General features: G+C 36.8%; 1 protein-coding gene across 3 annotated transcripts in view; it reads right to left on the bottom strand.

The window, feature by feature from the left end:
* TAOK3 (TAO kinase 3) overlaps nucleotides 1–18,550 on the bottom strand; it is a 155,796-nt gene that overhangs the window by 21,293 nt on the left and 115,953 nt on the right. For all 3 annotated transcript variants that reach the window (XM_070400093.1, XM_070400095.1, XM_070400094.1), the window contains 3 exons: nucleotides 12,177–12,311; nucleotides 3,524–3,760; nucleotides 1,516–1,644 (listed from right to left, as the gene is read on the bottom strand). In XM_070400093.1, coding sequence (XP_070256194.1) covers nucleotides 1,516–1,644; nucleotides 3,524–3,760; nucleotides 12,177–12,311 — 501 coding nt within the window. The remainder of the gene's footprint in view (nucleotides 1–1,515; nucleotides 1,645–3,523; nucleotides 3,761–12,176; nucleotides 12,312–18,550) is intronic.

Raw genomic sequence — 18,550 nt, 5'->3', positions numbered from 1 at the left:
TCACTTCCCAGTTGAAAAAAGAAATGGAGAGGAACATTGCTAAGACTCTTACTGTTACCTAGAATCTGATCTCAAATGAATGATTTCATATACTAGAACAATGCCCTATGTTGAATTTTATTAAACCTTCATACACTAGTACAGTGATGGCGAATCTTTTGAGCTCGGCGTGTCAGCATTTTGAAAAACCCTAACTTAACTCTGGTGCCGTGTCACATATAGAAATTTTTTGATATTTGCAACCATAGTAAAACAAAGATTTATATTTTTGATATTTATTTTATATATTTAAATGCCATTTAACAAAGAAAAATCAACCAAAACAATGAGTTCGCGTGTCACCTCTGACACGCGTGTCATAGGTTCGCCATCACTGCACTGGTAATTGACAAATAAGAAATCCTAAGTCTCAGGAGAAGGAAAGTCTATGGAACTGGAGACAATTTACTTGTAAGTACTGGTAAAAGGAGAGCTGAAGAAATTTGAGCTTTCAGGTCCCTCTTAGGCCACACTAGTGGTCTTCAACCAAACATTCAAGAATTAATCATTCACTTATCAAACATTAACATGTACTAGACACAGGGATACTAAAAAACACGTACAACATGGGCAACAAAACATCTACAACAACAATTACTACTACAAACAGTCATGGTCTCTACCTATATCACTTACTGGCCAACAGGCCAGTAGGGAAAGTAGCTCAAAGAATCACTAAAAGAAAATGTATAATTGAAAGCTAGTGTCATGAAACCAGAGGCACCTGCCCTGATCAAGGCAGTCAGGAAAGGCTATCCTGAGGAAGTGATAATTAAGTTAAGGTGCTAATAAATGATCCTAAATCTTACAGGGAGGAGGAATAAAAATAAACAGCAGAATTACAGTCAGGGAGGGATTGAGGGTGAGGCGTGTGGAGAGCATCCTGATGGAAGAAACACTATGAGCAAAGACCTTGGGGAAGAGTAGAGTTTAATACACTTGAGGAACCAAAAGGTGACTGTTGTGGCAGGAGCAGTGAAGTGTTGGGGGTGGGGTAAGCAGGTGGGGAGAACACTGCTGTGAAGTGAGACTGGAGGAGAGGCTGGTAGTAGACCATGTAGGGACTTCTAGTATTTTGATCTATATTAAGAGCAATGGGAAGCCAGTAAATATTAAAACCATGAAGTGATATGACTAGACTTATGGTTTGAAAAGATCACTCTCTCTGAAGTGTGGAGAAGTAAGCAAGATGGTTTAGAGTTAGAACAAATGAAGTGTGGTGCCTGGACCCCCAGTATCAGCATCACTTGGGAACTTGTTAGAAATGCGTATTTCAAATTCTACTCCAGACCCATTGAATCAGAAAATCTATGAGTGGATTAGTAATCTGTTTTAATAAGCATTTCAGATGATTCTACTGTAAAGTTTGAGAATCAATGGGTTAGACTACATATTGATCACAATGTATGATGAATCAATTTTAAGTTCTAACCATTCTAATGGCAAATTGGTGACTACAAATATTGGTATTCTTACCTCTTTTATTTTTTCCTTACAAATCTTATACTGCTTCTTCTGACTTTCTAAGAAAGTTGTCAAATCTTTCTTCTGCTGGGCCAAGATCTGTTGCTGGAACTTTTTCTCATCTGCTGCAGCTACCTTTGCCTGCAAAAATACCAAATATGATCTTGGATGACTTGTTCTTCACACAGAATTTAGCCATATATATTCTCTAATGCATTGAAAGAATCCATAAATGCTGAATAATGTAATTTTTGAACAAATTAATTAAAAACAAAATAAGGAAATGCCTATTCTGATTTCCCTGTATCTTCAACAAACATTTTATGGGAAAAATATGAAGGAAAACCATAAACACATACATGAAAATATATGGGATGAAAGGTAAACTAACAATAATTATAATAAATTTTTTTTCATATTGTTGACAGCTGAATGGTTATATTATAAAGATGGATAAACATAACTGGTCAGTTTTATTCCAAGAATCTAACTTTAATTGATTAATTATTGCAACTATCAGATTTCACATCTAACATACTAAGCAAAGCTGATGACATTTGATTTCTTAGTTACCTGTCAGAATTCACAACAGTTAGACACCAGGACATTTGGGGGCTTCTTAGTGGATTGAATGCCAAACAAGTAAAAGATAACCCAATAAATATTGGTTCCTGAGAGTGAACAAATCTAAATTTTAGGGAACCATTCAATGAAGCACTTATGTAGATAAGGTGCTTAAGAATCATGCTTCATGGTTCTTTTTTATATATCTTATCGGATGTTTAGCATCCATGAACAACCATTCTTTCATTATGAACGATCCTCCCCACATATCTACCAAGTCAAATTCCCAAGAAAGAATCTGACTGGATCATTTAATCAACATCCATGAGACCTCATGGATGGATAACTGTTGGTGGAATGCTTCTTCTACAACTCTGAATTTTCCTTTCATGTGGAGAGAGAGAGAGAGAGTCTAATTACTGAAATACCCCTGGCATCCTGTCCTCAGTCACTTCATCCCCAGGGAACACATGTTCACCCTGCTTTTCCACACTTTGTAAATCTTATGGGAGGTGCCAGGGAAGGCGACTCATTTAGTACTACTAGGGCCTGGGTAGGCAGGCCTGGCTAATTTTGTTCAGTAGGATTAGGCTCATCTTTCTTCACATATAAATCACTTCTCCCATCAGCAATAAAGGTGATAATTTTGACTGTCTGCCTTACCCATCCCTCTGTTTTGAAAATTAGTTAGAATCAGGATGGGGAAGATAAAATGTTCTCTAGAATATTCAAACAATAGCCAGACTAATTACTTGCTACAATTAGTCAGGTGCCCATCCAGAGTCCAATCAGCTGTAGGCAAGGATTATCACTAGCAAAAGGGACTATTTGTAGAGCAATTTTCCTTTGAAGAGGACTGTGGGTGTGGTAGGCACCGTCCAAGTTTCCATAGTTAGAAGCATCTTTTGTGTGTGTGTGTGTGTGTGTGTGTGTTTTAATTTTACCCAGGCCAACAGCAAAGGATTGATGCTCAGAATACATTTGAATAGACAAGAATGTGGTACGTACCTTAAGTTACTATATTAACTTTTTAAAAAATATTTTTTATTGATTTTTTACAGAGAGGAAGGGAGAGGGATAGAGAGTTAGAAACATCAATGAGAGAGACAGGGATGGAGAGTTAGAAACATCAATGAGAGAGAAACATCGATCAGCTGCCTCCTACACACTCCCTACTGGGGATGTGCCCGCAACCAAGGTACATGCCCTTGACTGGAATCGAACCTGGAACCCTTGAGTCCGCAGGCCAATGCTCTATCCACTGAGCCAAACCAGTTAGGGCTACTATATTAACTTTTAAGATAATTTTAAGTAGCCCCATAAAACCATCCCTACTCCCTCACCAAAGCAATACTGTTCCTTTATCACCAAAAATCACACCCCTCTCGTCTCCTGCTAGCTGGTTGGAACAGGCTTGGCAAGACCATGGCACGAAAGCATGCGTACACATACTGACCTCCTTTTCTATGATAGCCACTTGCTTCTTGGCCAGCTTCTCCAGCTCGATGGACGAGTTGTTGGCATGCGTCTCCACCTCCTTCTGTAGCTTGAGGCGGTGCTCGTCCATCTCAGCCTTCAGCTTGTTCTCCAGGGCGATCAGCTGCTTCTGGTGCTGGCGCCGCATCCGCTTATATCCTGACATCTGTTCCCGCAACTCGTTCTCCTGCTCATGCTCATGGATCTGCCGTGTAACCTGATTTGGGTTGGGAAACAGAACTCAGGTAACCAGGTTCACGAAAGGCAAACTTTCAGGCAAAGGAGAAGAACCCTCTGGCATAGTTTTATTTACGTACCATTTCCTGAACACTTACCTGTACCAGGCACTTTGCTGGATGCTCTTTATATACTTTATCTCTAATCCTTAAAACCATCTCACTCACTCATTCATTTTATTCATCTATGAGGTTGACTAATGTTACCACCCCGAGTTTATAGACGAAAAAAATTGAGACTTGTGGGGAATTTATTTATTCATTTGGCCAAAATAGATTTACATGTTTTTAATATATCATTATATACAAGAGGTGAGCAAAAGCAGGTTTACAGTTGTGAGTAACATCCTTTTGCATTAATAAAGTTGTTGTAATAATCATAACCTGCATGTCTTTTTCTATACAAACAACTGTAAACCTACTTTTGCCCGCCTCTGTATATGCTCAAGGTCACGTAGCTAATAAGGAGTGGGGCTGGGATTCAGACCCATTTCTGTCTGATTCCAGAGTAATGCTATTTCCACTACACCCGGCTTCTCAACCTTGGCACTACTAATATGGACCTGGATAGTTCTTTGTTGTGGGGGCTGTCCTGTGCATTGTAGGATGTTTGGCAGCATCTCTGACTTACCCACTGGAGTCCAGCAGCACCTCCCAAGTCAAGACAATTAAAGAATGTCTCCAGACATTGCCAAATGTCTCCTGGCCAGAGTAGGGGTGGGGGTGGGGGTGGGGGCATCTCAATCCCTCTGACTGAGAACCACTGCACCATATCATACTGCTGGGTTGTTTGTTAAGGATTATGTCTCGAACAGTCATAGGAATCTTGAATATCCTTTAAAAAATAGTTAGAACAAGACTGATTTCCTATTCTTAATATGAATCAAGAGAAAGAGAAAGAACTCTCTCCCTTAAATCTTCAGAAGAGATGCTAACAAATTACAATACATCTACTTGCTGTCCTAAAGAGAAAAATGACATTTCTGTGATTTTTGGATGGCCACTATTCTCATTCGTTTTTCCTTAACCCATTCACAAGTGAATGGTCAACAAACTGAACATTGCAAATGTGACTTTTGATATCTCGTTTCTATTTAACCTATTCTGATTTTTCAGTTCTTCCTTCAATTTATCACCCCTCATTATTTTCCTGTCAGATTCTCTGTCACTTCCTTCTCTTGTATTTATTTTAGAAAAAAATTATAACTTTAGTTTTGTTTTTCACTAAGCAATTTAGTCATTCCTATGTACTATTAGCTACTTCTCCTCAATCTAAACCTCAAACAAGTTTTACTGGAAATTTTCATGCTGCTAGTACTTTTGTCTACTATTTTCAGTTTATGGGTCAAAGCGTATTTTGTACAAAGAACCGTCTGTTTCTCTACTCTTTTTAGAAGGTGTCCCTGCATATTAGACTGAGTCCTCACTATCAAGAGTGCAGTTCTGTAACTGGATAGTATTATCAAAGTACACATTAAACATTAGCCGAACTTTGAAACCTTTCCAGCTGAAACTAACGCTCGGTTTCATATTCATTTCTTTTTTCTAAAGGACAATCCTCTCTAAAGTATGAGGAATAAGAGCAGACAATATTTCAAGACCAAAAAAGGAATATCATCACCAAAGAGGCACCTAACACTCTAAAGATTATTAATAATCTTTTTTGTTATCACAATTATGTATTTTCTAATGGACTTATTTCATGATAAAGAAATAGTTTGACTGAGATCAACCGAAGGACTTGTATGCATGCATATAAGCATAACTAATGGACATAAGACACTGGGGGGTAAGGGAGGCCAGGGGATTGTCAAGGGCGGCGGGGGGGAGGGGAGAAAGGACACATATGTAATACCCTTTGTAATACTTTTAGCAATAAAAAAAAATGATTAAAAAAAAAGAAATAGTTTGAAATATATGTATATATTTCACTTCATGTTTGTGCCTTCCTGAAGTTCAACTGTAGGGATTAAAAACAATTCCAATCAACAGAAAGGATACCATTTAGTCCTTTCTGAACTCACTTGTTTTTCAGACAAATATGGCAATAAAATGTCTGTTTAAGGGTAATGAGTTTCAGAGATGATTTATCTGTGTACTTTTTTTTTTTTCTTATTTTAGTATTCCTTCTGTAATCAGATTTCCAAAGGAGAGGCATGGCACACTCTAAAGCTATTGAAACTTGCCAGCAGAATGTTAGACTGGTTTGTGGTCAATAAAATAAAATATGGCCATTTCCCTAAACCAGATGGCCTAAAGATAAAACAGAAATGACTTGTGTCAAGAATATTTTTCTATCCTAATTGGTGGGTGAGTCCCTGTGAAAAGGGTGGTCCTACTGCAAACCAGATCATACAATTATGTGGTAGAAACAAATTACAAAGCTCAACATGCTAGCATTGTATAGCATTAAATTCCAGGAGAGACACTTTGCTTTTAAATGCTTCCCATAATTTGAAAAATCTCCTTCTTAAATTCCTACCATCACCTTCCATTTATACAACTAACTTTCTGAGTTACAAAGTCATTGTCTTTTTAGACACAGATAGTATTACATTTCCATGTTTAAGCTAGATAGATGACTGTAAATAAAAGTATAACCAGATGTTTCATTTGTAAAGTCTAACATAAAATTTATTTTTTAAAATGTTACCTAGAGTTATGTATGCCTGTACATTTTTTACCACTTTATTTTTTAAATTTAATTCTTTATTGTTGAAAGCATTACATATGCCCCCTTTACCCACATTGTCCTCTCCCAGCCTGCCCCCGCCCCCCAATGCCTGTGCATTTTAAGTTTAAACCTCAAGTTTTATGAATAAACTATTTTGTCAATAAAATTTAAAAAGCTCATAATTTTTATTATACTTTATGCTTTAAGATGTGTTTCTCATGTAATTTACCTCCTTAATTTTTATAAAGCCTGGAATTTGAACTAAGATCCTATGGCTCTGAAATTGCCTGAGGAAATTCATATCACCAAAGAAGAAATGAATGAAACTTTCAGTTTTGAGGTAATGAAGGAAATCAACACCCCAAACAATCAAAGCTGAAGAGAGTGGTAAATCCAAGTAACAAATTGAATAAGTCTGAAAATGAGAGAAGGTTATAGAAATGTAGGGACTGTCTCACTCATTTATGGATAATAAAGACCATTATAAACTGATGAACAAAAATAGATACAGAGGCAGAGCAGCATCGAACAGACTGTCAAACTACAGCGGGAAGGCCGGGGAGGGTTGGGGGGGGTGGGGGGGGTGGATAAGAGATCAACCGAAGGACTTGTATGCATGCATATAAGCATAACCAATGGACACAAGACACTGGGGGGTAGGGGAGGCCGAGGGACTGACAAGGGGGTGGGGAAAGGAGACACATGTAATACTCTTTGTAATACTTTAAGCAATAAAACAAAATAAAAAAAGAAAAAGAAAGAAATGTAGGGACTGTAGTTTTCACAATCCTGAACTCAAATATGTGATCAACTAAAAGTGAGCAGTTTCATCTTGCACACCCAGTAGATTGCTTGGAGGCAAATCTCATTCCATCCCTTACTATGTAACTGAGCTTGGGCAAATTACTTAAGTCAGTTTTCATATGTAAAGAGGAACCACCCCTACGATGAGATCACTGATAAGATAACACTTGTGTCTAGCAAGGTGTCTGACACTTAGGAAATGTTCAGTAGATGCTGGTTCCCTTCCTTCTCCTGCCAGCCTCTGAGTAATCTGTCTCTTTTTCCCTCCACTATGCATTTCTGGTCATGGGGACATAGGTCAGAAGTGGGTCAAAGAGAAAAGGCAAGTTGAACAATAAAACTGTACTTGTATCCAGGTTGTGGATTATAAGGATATATAATTTCTGAACTGTTAACTATCCATATACCTGGAATAATATGAAAAAAACAAAAACAAAACAAACAAACAAAAACCCATAAAGGAAGACAACATTTTTCAGAAAGTTTTTATAGCCATTCCATTATACCTGGTTTAATTACAGCAAAACATGGACTTACAACACACCGCATCACCCAAAGTGTACTATATGCCTACCAAGCACAGGACATTGCACTAGAAGGCTAATAAGCAACTTACTGAACACAAAAGAGGAGCATGGTGGCTGATAATGTTGCCCTCTTAAGAGATCAAAGCCAACTTATAGGATTAATTATATGTAAGAATCAAAACAATGCTTATAATAAAACTGGCTACCATCAGAACTTAGAACAAATGAAATTTATAGCCAATTCTTAAAAAGAATATAGTGAGTACATTTTGGCATTAGAATGTTGACATCCCACTCTTTAGAATACCTAGGGGAAAAACATTTTATGTTCATGGGAAAAGTAACAGGCAATTCTGACTTATGCAGAAAAACTGACAAGAAGAACTTTGAAATGCACACTTATAAATCCAAATTCTGATGTGGAAGCAGGGCTGAAAGAGACTTCATTCATTCATTTGTCCATTCATTCATTCAATATTCATTTATTGAAAGTCTTGGGTCATGAGGCATAGGCATACAGATTGGACAATACAAGAAAAATGGTATCAGTAATGATCTTAGTGAGATTAAGAAGCCAACAAAAAGGAAAGGGGAGATATGCAATATTTTGCTAAGCATCCTCTGATACACTATCCAGGAAGAGAACACCTTTTCAAGCATTTAGAAACAGTAGAGTGGGGTTCAGGAGAGGTGAAACTGTAGCATTTATTGCTGAGGCTCTAATACTTTTATGCTTGTCTATCAAACTCATTCAGGTACCCAATTTCACAATTAGCTGAATAATCAGGTTGCATTTTTAAAAATCCAAATGAAGACTCCATTTGTATATGAGTTTTTCTACTGAATCTGTAAAACCAATGTCAAATAATCTATATTTGCTTAGATAGAACAATAACTACTTTCTCTTACATGCTTTCCTGGAGTTTAGAAACTAAGAGTTGTAGGTCCTTCTCCCTAATGTGTATTCTAATATAAATTCACCTGTGTGATAGCATTCCAGTGAGAATTCCTTCATGAGACCAAAAGCTGAATTGTCTGATAGCTACGGTCTTGGTGCTCTTTATATTAACATCTACTATGGGAACAGCCAATGACCCAGGGCAGGTGTCAAAGGCCCAACAAGTCAGTAATTTTGAAGAACTATATAAACTATTCCCTTTTCCAGATAACGAATCAGCCAGATAGGAACTTTCTTACAGAAGAAGAAAAAAGGATAAAATTTAAAAGATTCCATGAAATGCCCTTACTTTTCCTAATTTTTAAAAATAAGGTCAATAATCTTTCCCTGAAGTGATTATTATTAAATATATAGTTCTGAAGTTTTCTTAAGGTTTCCTCTGGTCTCAAGGTTCGCAGTCCTTGTTTTTCCTTCGTTAGAAATGCAATTGTGCAGGGTGCGTAATAAAATAAAAATCTCAGTTTTAAGGTGCCAAATTAATAAAAAAAACATCCAGCAGTATAAGCCTATAGTCCATAGGCTTTATATACCTGTCAATGACCCCATTCAAAAGCACAATGTAGAAAGAAATGCTCAGGGGAAAACCACAGAGCTAGGATTCTTTTAGGTATGTAGAAGAGATAGGCTGATGAAACAAATTTGAGGAACCATAATTTATTTTTTCAATTTGCAAGTCTGTTTAAAACATTTACACATCACTTATTTATCTAGTAATTGAAAAGCTCATTTCTAAATTTCTCTCTTTTGCTGCTCACTTTTGGATCACTCTGTGGCTTATTACCACTTCTACTAGAAGACTGTAAAGAAAGAGTAAAACCAAAATCAATCAATATACTATTGTTACCAATTATAAGAAATGAAGAGAGGGTTCAACAATGATTTGTTTGTTATACTAGACCTTCATTTCCCCATGATTTTACTCTTACTTTTATGTCATTTAAGTAATTTTAGTCCTTTTTCATTTGGGTTGGGATCCATGAAAAATGGATAAGATTCATAATATATTTTTAAAAATTAGAGTATTCTTTTTGATATTCCTGTGTCCTAATTTATGTATTCTGATTGACAATAGCCTTTAAAATAATATAATTGGTAGTAGAACTGAAGTACTTGGTAATATACATTGAAATATCCATGCCAATAGTTAGACTGTCCAAAACGGGATGTGGAATCATACAATATCATACCACTTTCCCTTCCATTATTTTTTCTCTCTCTCTAAAACCACTAGATACAAATACCACTAAACTCTGATAAACTCCCATCAATCCCACCGTGATTCCCAAAACATTACATTTGAAGAGGGTTTTCCACAAAACAAAACAAAGCAAAACAAAAAACCCAACTTACTTTGTGGCTACAGCAACAGCCTATTAGCTACTCTTTTTAACTTAATATAGGGGCAGGGGCCTTTTAGCAAATCAAAAGTCCACCAGAGAGACGGATCCCAGCTGTTCTCAGGAGGGGCACTATGAAGCCTGTAGAAGTCAGAGGGGTTCCTGAGGACATTGCCCACAGCCCTGAGGTGGCCTAGTAGGGAAGCAGCTTTCATTTTCCACAGAGAGGGAGGCTGTGATGGCTGATGTACACAGAGCAGCGCCGGGTGAGCTCACAAATGCAAGCGTAAGATCATTCTGGCATGGCAGTAGTATCTTACTTACTAGGAGGTAGGAGAGGTCATGAATATATGATGTGGGAATGAGGGTGTGGCAAGTGAGAAGAGAAGAGCAGAGAACCTGCCCTCGAGAGGGGAAATCCACTTGGTATAATGTCTGCTTCACATTCAAAACCTGCTTATGGTGCTCTGATTCTCAGTGGTTGTTCATCTTTTTCCTCTCATTTCAACATGAACAGGTCTGAATAAAGGTTACAAGGCTCACAAGAGTCAGTGGTAAGTAGTAGCATTCCATAAATACCATATTTCTTCTTTTGTCAGATATCATGGCATGAAGATATTTATTATTTAATATTTCATGCTTTATTTAGACTCAGAAGCATGTTTTTAAGGTGCTTAACAATCACTAGCAAATACATAGTGGACATTTTAAGATCTCCATTACACAGTATAGCATTCATTTAAAATGAAAAATTGTTCATTAAAGAGATTACAAAGAACTTCTATACAAAGAAACTTATAAACAGGATTATTTATAAGGAGTCTACATTAAATTGCTTGCTTTTAAATAGCAGCAGGCATAGCAATATGTGGATGCTTTAACTCCCATTTTCCTTATATTTGGGTTTTTAAAGATTATAATCCATTATTAATTCCAAAGATAATCGAAGCCTCTTAAAGACTTGAGAAATAAAAGGCAAATCAGGTTTAAAAAATAGGACAAGAAAAATAATCATTTCTGGGTCGGCCTTGGATGATGTCATCATAGGTTCTAAATGTAATAGCCAGGCAGTGTACACTAACTCTTCCTGCACATGTAATCTCTAACATCAATTTAGGCAAAACAACTAATATTTCAATAATTTTTTGTCCAAGAAATGAGATTCAGAAGCAAAAGATTAAAGAGAGTTTAGAGTGCCAAGGATGAAACGATATGAGAGAGTGTGTGTGAGTGTGAGTGTGTGTGTGTGTGTGTGTGTGTGTGTGTGTGAGCGCGCACGCGCACGCGCTGGGGACCAAGGGGAGGAGGCATGAAAACTAACTCTTCCAGCACACACCCCTTTTGCTACTACAAGGGCATCCAGCAATCACATTTGCAATAGTAAAAATGCTGAAGGATCCTACAGTATTTTTTCTTCCACAACCATCCCTATCCTCTCCTACAAAGCCCATCTTGCTTTATTGGTGCCGGGAAATTCTTCAGGGGTTAAATGGGGAAGTGCAGCCACTACCATTGTTGCAATAAATAAATGAATGAACCAGAACGAACCAGCAATCCATCCCTAGGAAGCAAGTTATCTTATTTTCTACAATTATACACAGTAGCTGGCAACCATATATTTAAAAAAATTGTGTTTTACCTTTTGATATCTGTGTATACATTATAGATATACATGAATCTATATAAAAAGAAGCTTAGTGCCCTGCATACACATACATCAAATCCCTCTAAAATATTTTTTAGCATTATTATTTTACTGAAAAGACAAACAGTTTTTTTAAAATTAGATATAATAGCAATTTCATCTTAAAGGCCTTTTATTTTGCACATACAACATATATAAATACACACACACACACACACACACACAAAGGTTCCCCCCCACCCCCCATGCCGTAGACAATGCTAAAATATCTGAGATCAGGTTGCTATGCCAACAGATTTTTTCTAAAATGAATAAAATTATTAGGAGGGAGAAAACATTCTTGACTCCTTTCCTCCCATCCATGAAGCCGAGAGAGGCTCAGGGAGGGCGAGAGGCTGCCAGATGGGGAGGAGGGGAAGGAAGGGAAGGTGAGTAGAGGGGTGTTTGCTTACCAAAGATGCTGATTTGATCGTGGCAAAGCGCTCTCTGTTCCGGTAGTGGAGGGCCTGGCTCTGAACTGACTGGGTAGGCCGTGGCTCAGGCCTGGGATCGCCGTGGCCCGCCTCATCCCTTATGAATACATGATCCTGCAGAAATGGATAAAAACAAGGAGAAAGTCCAGCTGTGCTCTTTCCTCGCCGGCTGCCTCTCTCTCACCCCTCTTTCTGCACAAGCACTGCTGTTTGAAATGCATAGTTTAGCTCTCTGCTAGTCCCCGCAGCTCCCACGGTACAAAATGAATAAGCAACACATTGCAGCCTTCAGTTAGGAATGTCAGCTGATCGCTAGTGGGATGCCTTCTGAATCCCTGGCAGGCTTTTTCTTTACCTCCAGAATCACATATATGCAAAAGAAAAAAAGAATAGAAAAAACAATGCAATGTACAGACTCCTTAGAACAGTTTGTTTAAAACGCTGTAACCAAATAATTCCTTTAAAAATGTCATGTCCATGTCTAGCAAGGAGGATGCTGGTTGCTTTTAACATAAAAGCGAGCCTCCGCCTCATTCCCTTGAAAGATCTGCTTTCTCAATTTAATTTTATTTGCGCTCTGTTCGGTAGGATCATCGTTCTGCCTAGAACCAGTGTAGGCTTGTGCTGAACTGCCTCTCTATCTTGTGCTGAGAAGATTCGGCAGTCACTGAGGGATCCTGCTTTCCAGTCATGATCGTACACAGTTCTAGCACCTTCTCTCTACAGCTTCTGAAAGGATTTTTTTTTTTTTAGATTTAAAGAGACAGGCATACAATTTTAACCAAATGATAGTTTCACAAATTCTTCCTCAACTCAGTCTCGGTATGCTCACCAGTGTGAGAGAAGCTGGAATTTAATGCCCTTGACTGATTTAATCAAGCCCATGCTTCTTGATAGGCAAAGGTGATTAGTCTTATTGTAACACCCAGTGAAAAAGAACACTCCCTGGGAGGACAGCAATGGATGTTTCTTAAATGCAACTGAGATGACTTTTAAAGGGGAAAATGCTTTCAAAGGGTGATGTGTCTCTCCATAAAAGATGGAGTGGTCAGTCAGTAAGTAGGTCTGACCCTGCAGAAAAGAAGAGACTATAATAATTAATAGCTCAAAAACATGTACAACCATGGGGGATTTTTAAATAGTACATGTTCAGGATAGTGAAGGAGAAATTAATTCTCTTATTTCCCTAGGGGTTTAGGAGAAACCATTTGTGAAAATTCAGTTTTGCATTTTGCCCATGACTACTTGAATTTTTTTTAATAATTGCCCTTTCCTTCATTAGCAAACAAAATTAAAGGTTTAGAAAATATAAATTTTTATTATATACTCTAAAATGTTGATAAGTCAAAACACATATATTCCTTGAGGGACATTAAATTTTACATCTACGTTTTTATGTAAAAGCCAAGAGCCAAGATTAAATTTATCATTGGGCTGCTTTTCTTTATCCTTTTATAAATTTAGAATGCTTCAGAATGTTGGGATGGTAGCTCCCATTATATCTATATTTAGAGATTTTTTTTCAATTTACTGTATTGTGATCTATTTTTAAAAAAATTAATTAAGGGACCCTAAATGCCATTGAGGGCACATATATCAAATTTAAGGGATGTTCTACTATACTACTGTGCCATAAGATAGCCACTAGCCACATAGATATTTAAATTAAGTTAAAATGTAAAAATTCAGTTCTTAAGTCACACCAGCTATGTTTCAGGGAGACACTAATTATGGCTACCATATTGAATGGTGCAGATATCATTTCCATCACTGCAAAAAATGCTGTTAGTGCTGAAGATTAAAAATGCATTTAACCCATATTTTTCAATTTTGTAAAATAAATAGGTCAGTTAAATTTTTTCAATGTTATTTTCTGGGAAATCTAAACTCTTATTTCACAGGGAAAAGAAAGATTAGGTGTGGGACTGAAATTTATGCACTAAATTTAGGTTCTAGAGAGAAAGCCACCATTCATGTTGCTGAATATTCATTAACAAATTACATTTACCTCCAAAATTGATCTTTCTTAATATTGCAGTACCAGAAAAGCAAGAAGCTTTTAAATGCCAGCAACCAGAAGAGATAGACTAGGTAGAGGCCTGAGGACTCAGTTTTTGGTGAGGATTAGTTAGGTAACGTTAAGTGCATCGACTGAGATCTCAAATGATGTGGCAGCCATTGTTTCAAATTGTTATGACTTGATTTACAATGATAACCAGTGACACTAGAATCCACACTCCTCACATAACACAATAAAACAAAACAAATTTATGTGCAAATATGTATAATTTTAATATTATTACTTTAATTTCTCTCATAAAAATGAACACGTTTGAATTAGGATCCTGCTTATTAAGTTAAAAGTCACATTCTATTAGCTAAGTTTTTAAACTTAAGGATCTTGGAATACACTGGACAAATTAAAACTTAAAATCATAGTGATTTTGGTTGACACATAGCTAATTAAATAACCCAGTAAGGTCTATTTTTAAAATAATGCTATTTTAGAAGTTAGTCTGAAGAATAGGTATAAAATTTTAATATACTTTAAATATAATGCTGTTTCTTTACTTACTACCTTATTTTTTCTTTTAAAAAAGAGTTTTTAATTTTCCATAGCAGTTTCATAACAGATCACCAACATTAAGGTATGCAAGAGAACCCAAAATGGGACAAATGAGTAGGTATTTATTTCAAGTACATAGGAAAGTGAATTTTAAAATAGTCAATTCCTTTGCATAAAACAAGTTCAAAACTCTGAAGACAACTTAAATAATGAATCCATTAAAATGGGGAAATGTGACTTGAGAAGCAAGTATGAGCAAATTAAACTATCAACTTCACCAGGATATACTGTCTGTTGGTTATTGTCCCTTTAAGTAGCAAGCAGTCCCTTTGTAAATGACTGTACTTGGCTCCCAGTTTCTGAATTAAACACATTTTAAGGCTAATAGTGGAAAAGGTCAGTTTGCTATTTTATGCAGTTAGGCACCTATGAAGATTATTTACAAATGATGGGAGGGCCATTTTCTTTGATGTTGAAGAATGATTTTAGAATATGAAGAACAATTATGATGTTCTACTTTATCAAGACAAAATAGTCCTGGCCAGTGTGGCTCAGTTGGTTGGAGTGTTGTCCCATACACTGAAAGGTTGCGGGTTCGATTCCCGTCAGGGCACATACCTAGATTGAGGGTTTCGCGGTAAGGGCGTGTATGGGAGGAAACCGATCAATGCTTCTCTCTCTCTAAAATAATAATAATAATTAAAAAAAACATATCCTTGTCCTGACTGGTTTGGCTCAGTGGATAGAGCGTTGGCCTGCAGACTCAAGGGTCCCAGGTTCGATTCCAGTCAAGGGCATGTACCTTGGTTGCGGGCACATACCCAATAGGGAGTGTGTAGGAGGCAGCTGATCGATGTTTCTCTCTCATCGATGTTTCTGGCTCTCTATCCCTTTCCCTTCCTCTCTGTAAAAAAATCAATAAAATATATTTAAAAAAACATATCCTTGGGTGATTTTAATTGTTTTCAAAAACAATTAAAAAATATTGCTTAAAAAATACAAAATATATATCTTGGTTATAATTTATCTTTAAAACATTATCATCTGGGAACAAACAAACTAGCTTTTTGAAATACCAATATGATCTAGGACCAGTTTTAAGTAAATCTATGTTAACTTGGTGAATTTATAACATTCTTTCATCATAAGTAATAAAACTTCTTCAGATTAAAAAACAAGCTGGTGTAATATCTGTTCCAAATCTTTAGTCAAAAGAATTGAACTTTTATACAACATGGTGAACTATGTGAAACATGAGGCACGCACTTTTTACGATTATACCCTGGACAAGGGGCTTTACGTTTAGTTAGAAGTTTTCCCTAAGTGTCTGAATAGTTATGCTTCTAAATTGAAGATTTAAGGTGTAGCCCCTTGTTTAGAGCTTAACTCAAAATTAATTCTAGAAATCACTCCTATCAACTCTAAGTTTTGGATATGCCTTTATCACACTACTCAACACATTTACTTATCTGTCTATGCAAGAAATTGTGGGAGTTTTGAAGGCAGAGTAAACGTGGTTTGAAAAATCTCCGTCACTCTAGCACCTAGCATATTGGTTGATAACTAGGCATTCAGTAAATGTTTGCTGGATAAATAAGGTCTAGAATATAGGTCTGAGATGTTAGAAAAATGGCATTTTCCCTCATATTATTTAACAAAATTCAAATCTGTATTTCACAGAAACCTGTCACTCTATACTCTAAGAAAGTTGTAAAATAGTGACACACACACACACACACACACACACACACTTTTACATGGGGGGAAGAGGGGAACCTAAAAATGGCTTTTATCTGGTGACAAGAAACCTTTCTATAGATTCCAACACTTTTCATGCTGTGGAGAAAGGATCAGCAAACCCACCATCTCTCTTTTGTTTTGTTCATTTCAAAATTATTAAATTACTGCCTAAGCAGGTATAACTGTCAAAACCTGGGGATAGAGGAAGGGGGGAAGATGGGAAAGGATACCTTAAGCTGGAAGGATAGCCATTAGGAAGAAAAATGACTAGCAGAACGCTGAGGATACAGATGTTACTATAGAGAGGGGGTTTGCAGAGTGATCGGTTTAAGAAAAATTACCTTCATATGTTAATTTACTTTTACTTTGCCAAATGTGAGTTGAAGAGTCAAAGAACCTGCCCTGCTCTTCAGCAAAAATAATAGGAAAGGCCACTGAAGCAAGGGAAAATTAAACTAGAACATCCTATTCCCTCAAGGACATTTCTTTTTTTTTTTTTCTTCCATGAAATTGGTCAGAGCTGTTCTTTTTTTAAAGAAGGGGAAAAAAATGACTAATAAGAAGGGCCAAGTAAAGCTTTAGGAGTTAGGATAGAATGATTTTTAGAAATAATCGCTGAAAGGGGGCTATGATGACTTGAGTTCTTTAGGGATATCTAAAATAATGAATAAATGCAGAAAAACTTTTAATATATGAAAATGTAATGAGCTATATGAATAGAAGGCAGCAGCAGGCAAAGATAACTAATTTTAGACTTTAACAAAATAAAGTATACCTTTTAGTTGACAAATTAAGAAAACAGACTTTGTTGCTCTCTCTATTCCCACTTAAAATAGTGGCTTAGACTTTGCTGCTTAGGATGCTATTAAAATCTGTTTGCTACTGCTATATACACAATGATTTGAAGGAGTAGAGTGGAGGCTCAGAAGCAGGTTAGGTGATAGCCAAAAACTAATCTGGATTAAAACTTTGCATTGTAACCGCTTGTGAATAATCAAGAATTAGGGTGCAGAGTTGTGTCCTATAAAAGTTCACAAAACATTTATTGAGTGCTTACTATGTGACAGGCACTGCTGGGCGGTAGGTGATGAGAGAGGTCCTGCCAGTTGGGAGAAATGGTGATATTCTTGTTATTGGAAAAAGCAGCGTGGCAACACTAGCCAGGGGAAAATAAGTAAGTGCCTGAAGTTAATTTTGTCAGAATATACTTTTAGATTTATCAAATCATTCTTGCTCAAAAGGAAGATTCGATTATGATCCTTTCAGAGCCTGGGAAAGACCAGAGTAGAGGCAAAGACTGGAGAGGAAGAAGTAACCTGAGATTCTGATGTCAGAGGAAATTTAATGTCCCACTCTACATTTTTGGGGCTTAATCTGAGATAGAACTGTCCTGCTAAAATCAGGGCATCTTTACAGAGCAGTTAATTGCAAGTCACACTCTTACTAGGTATATGTGGCCTTTAAAAGTTTACTTCCTAGCTTGGCTGGTGTAGCTCAGTGGTTGAGTACTGACCTATGAACCAGGAGGTCACGGTTCGATTCCTGGTCAGGGCACATGCCTGGGTTGTGGGCTCGATTCCCAGCAGGGGGCATGCAGGAGGCAGCCAATCAATGATTCTCTCTCATCATTGATGTATCTCTCTCTTTTCCTCTCCCTTCCTCTCTGAAAGTAATAATAAAAAAAAAAAGTTACTCCCTATTTAAAATGATAATCTATTTCATATCTATGACTTGACTAATTTGGGGTATGTTTGCTTGATTGCAACCATCTAGGGGAGCAAAAAATTCCCCACCCTTATTCTTGGATGTTCATATTTATTAAGTATGTTCTTATTGAGTATTATTATTGGAGAAACTCTATTCACTTAAGTCTCTCAAACCATAAAGATAATTCTTAAGATTATTTAACCCTTTTAATCCATTATACTTAGTGAACCAAAATAGCATAATGTTTAGCTATCAATTATTCTCTCATAATTGATGTTTCTATCTCTCTCTCCTTCTCTCTTCCTCTCTGAAATCAATAAAAATATATTTTTTTAAAATG

This window comes from Myotis yumanensis, unplaced genomic scaffold, assembly GCF_028538775.1.
Source record: "Myotis yumanensis isolate MYYU_CA2020_CCGP unplaced genomic scaffold, mMyoYum1.0.hap1 SCAF_19, whole genome shotgun sequence".
NCBI lineage: Eukaryota > Metazoa > Chordata > Mammalia > Chiroptera > Vespertilionidae > Myotis > Myotis yumanensis.
Note: the sequence above shows the minus strand (reverse complement) of the source record. Positions and strands in the feature narration are given on the sequence as shown.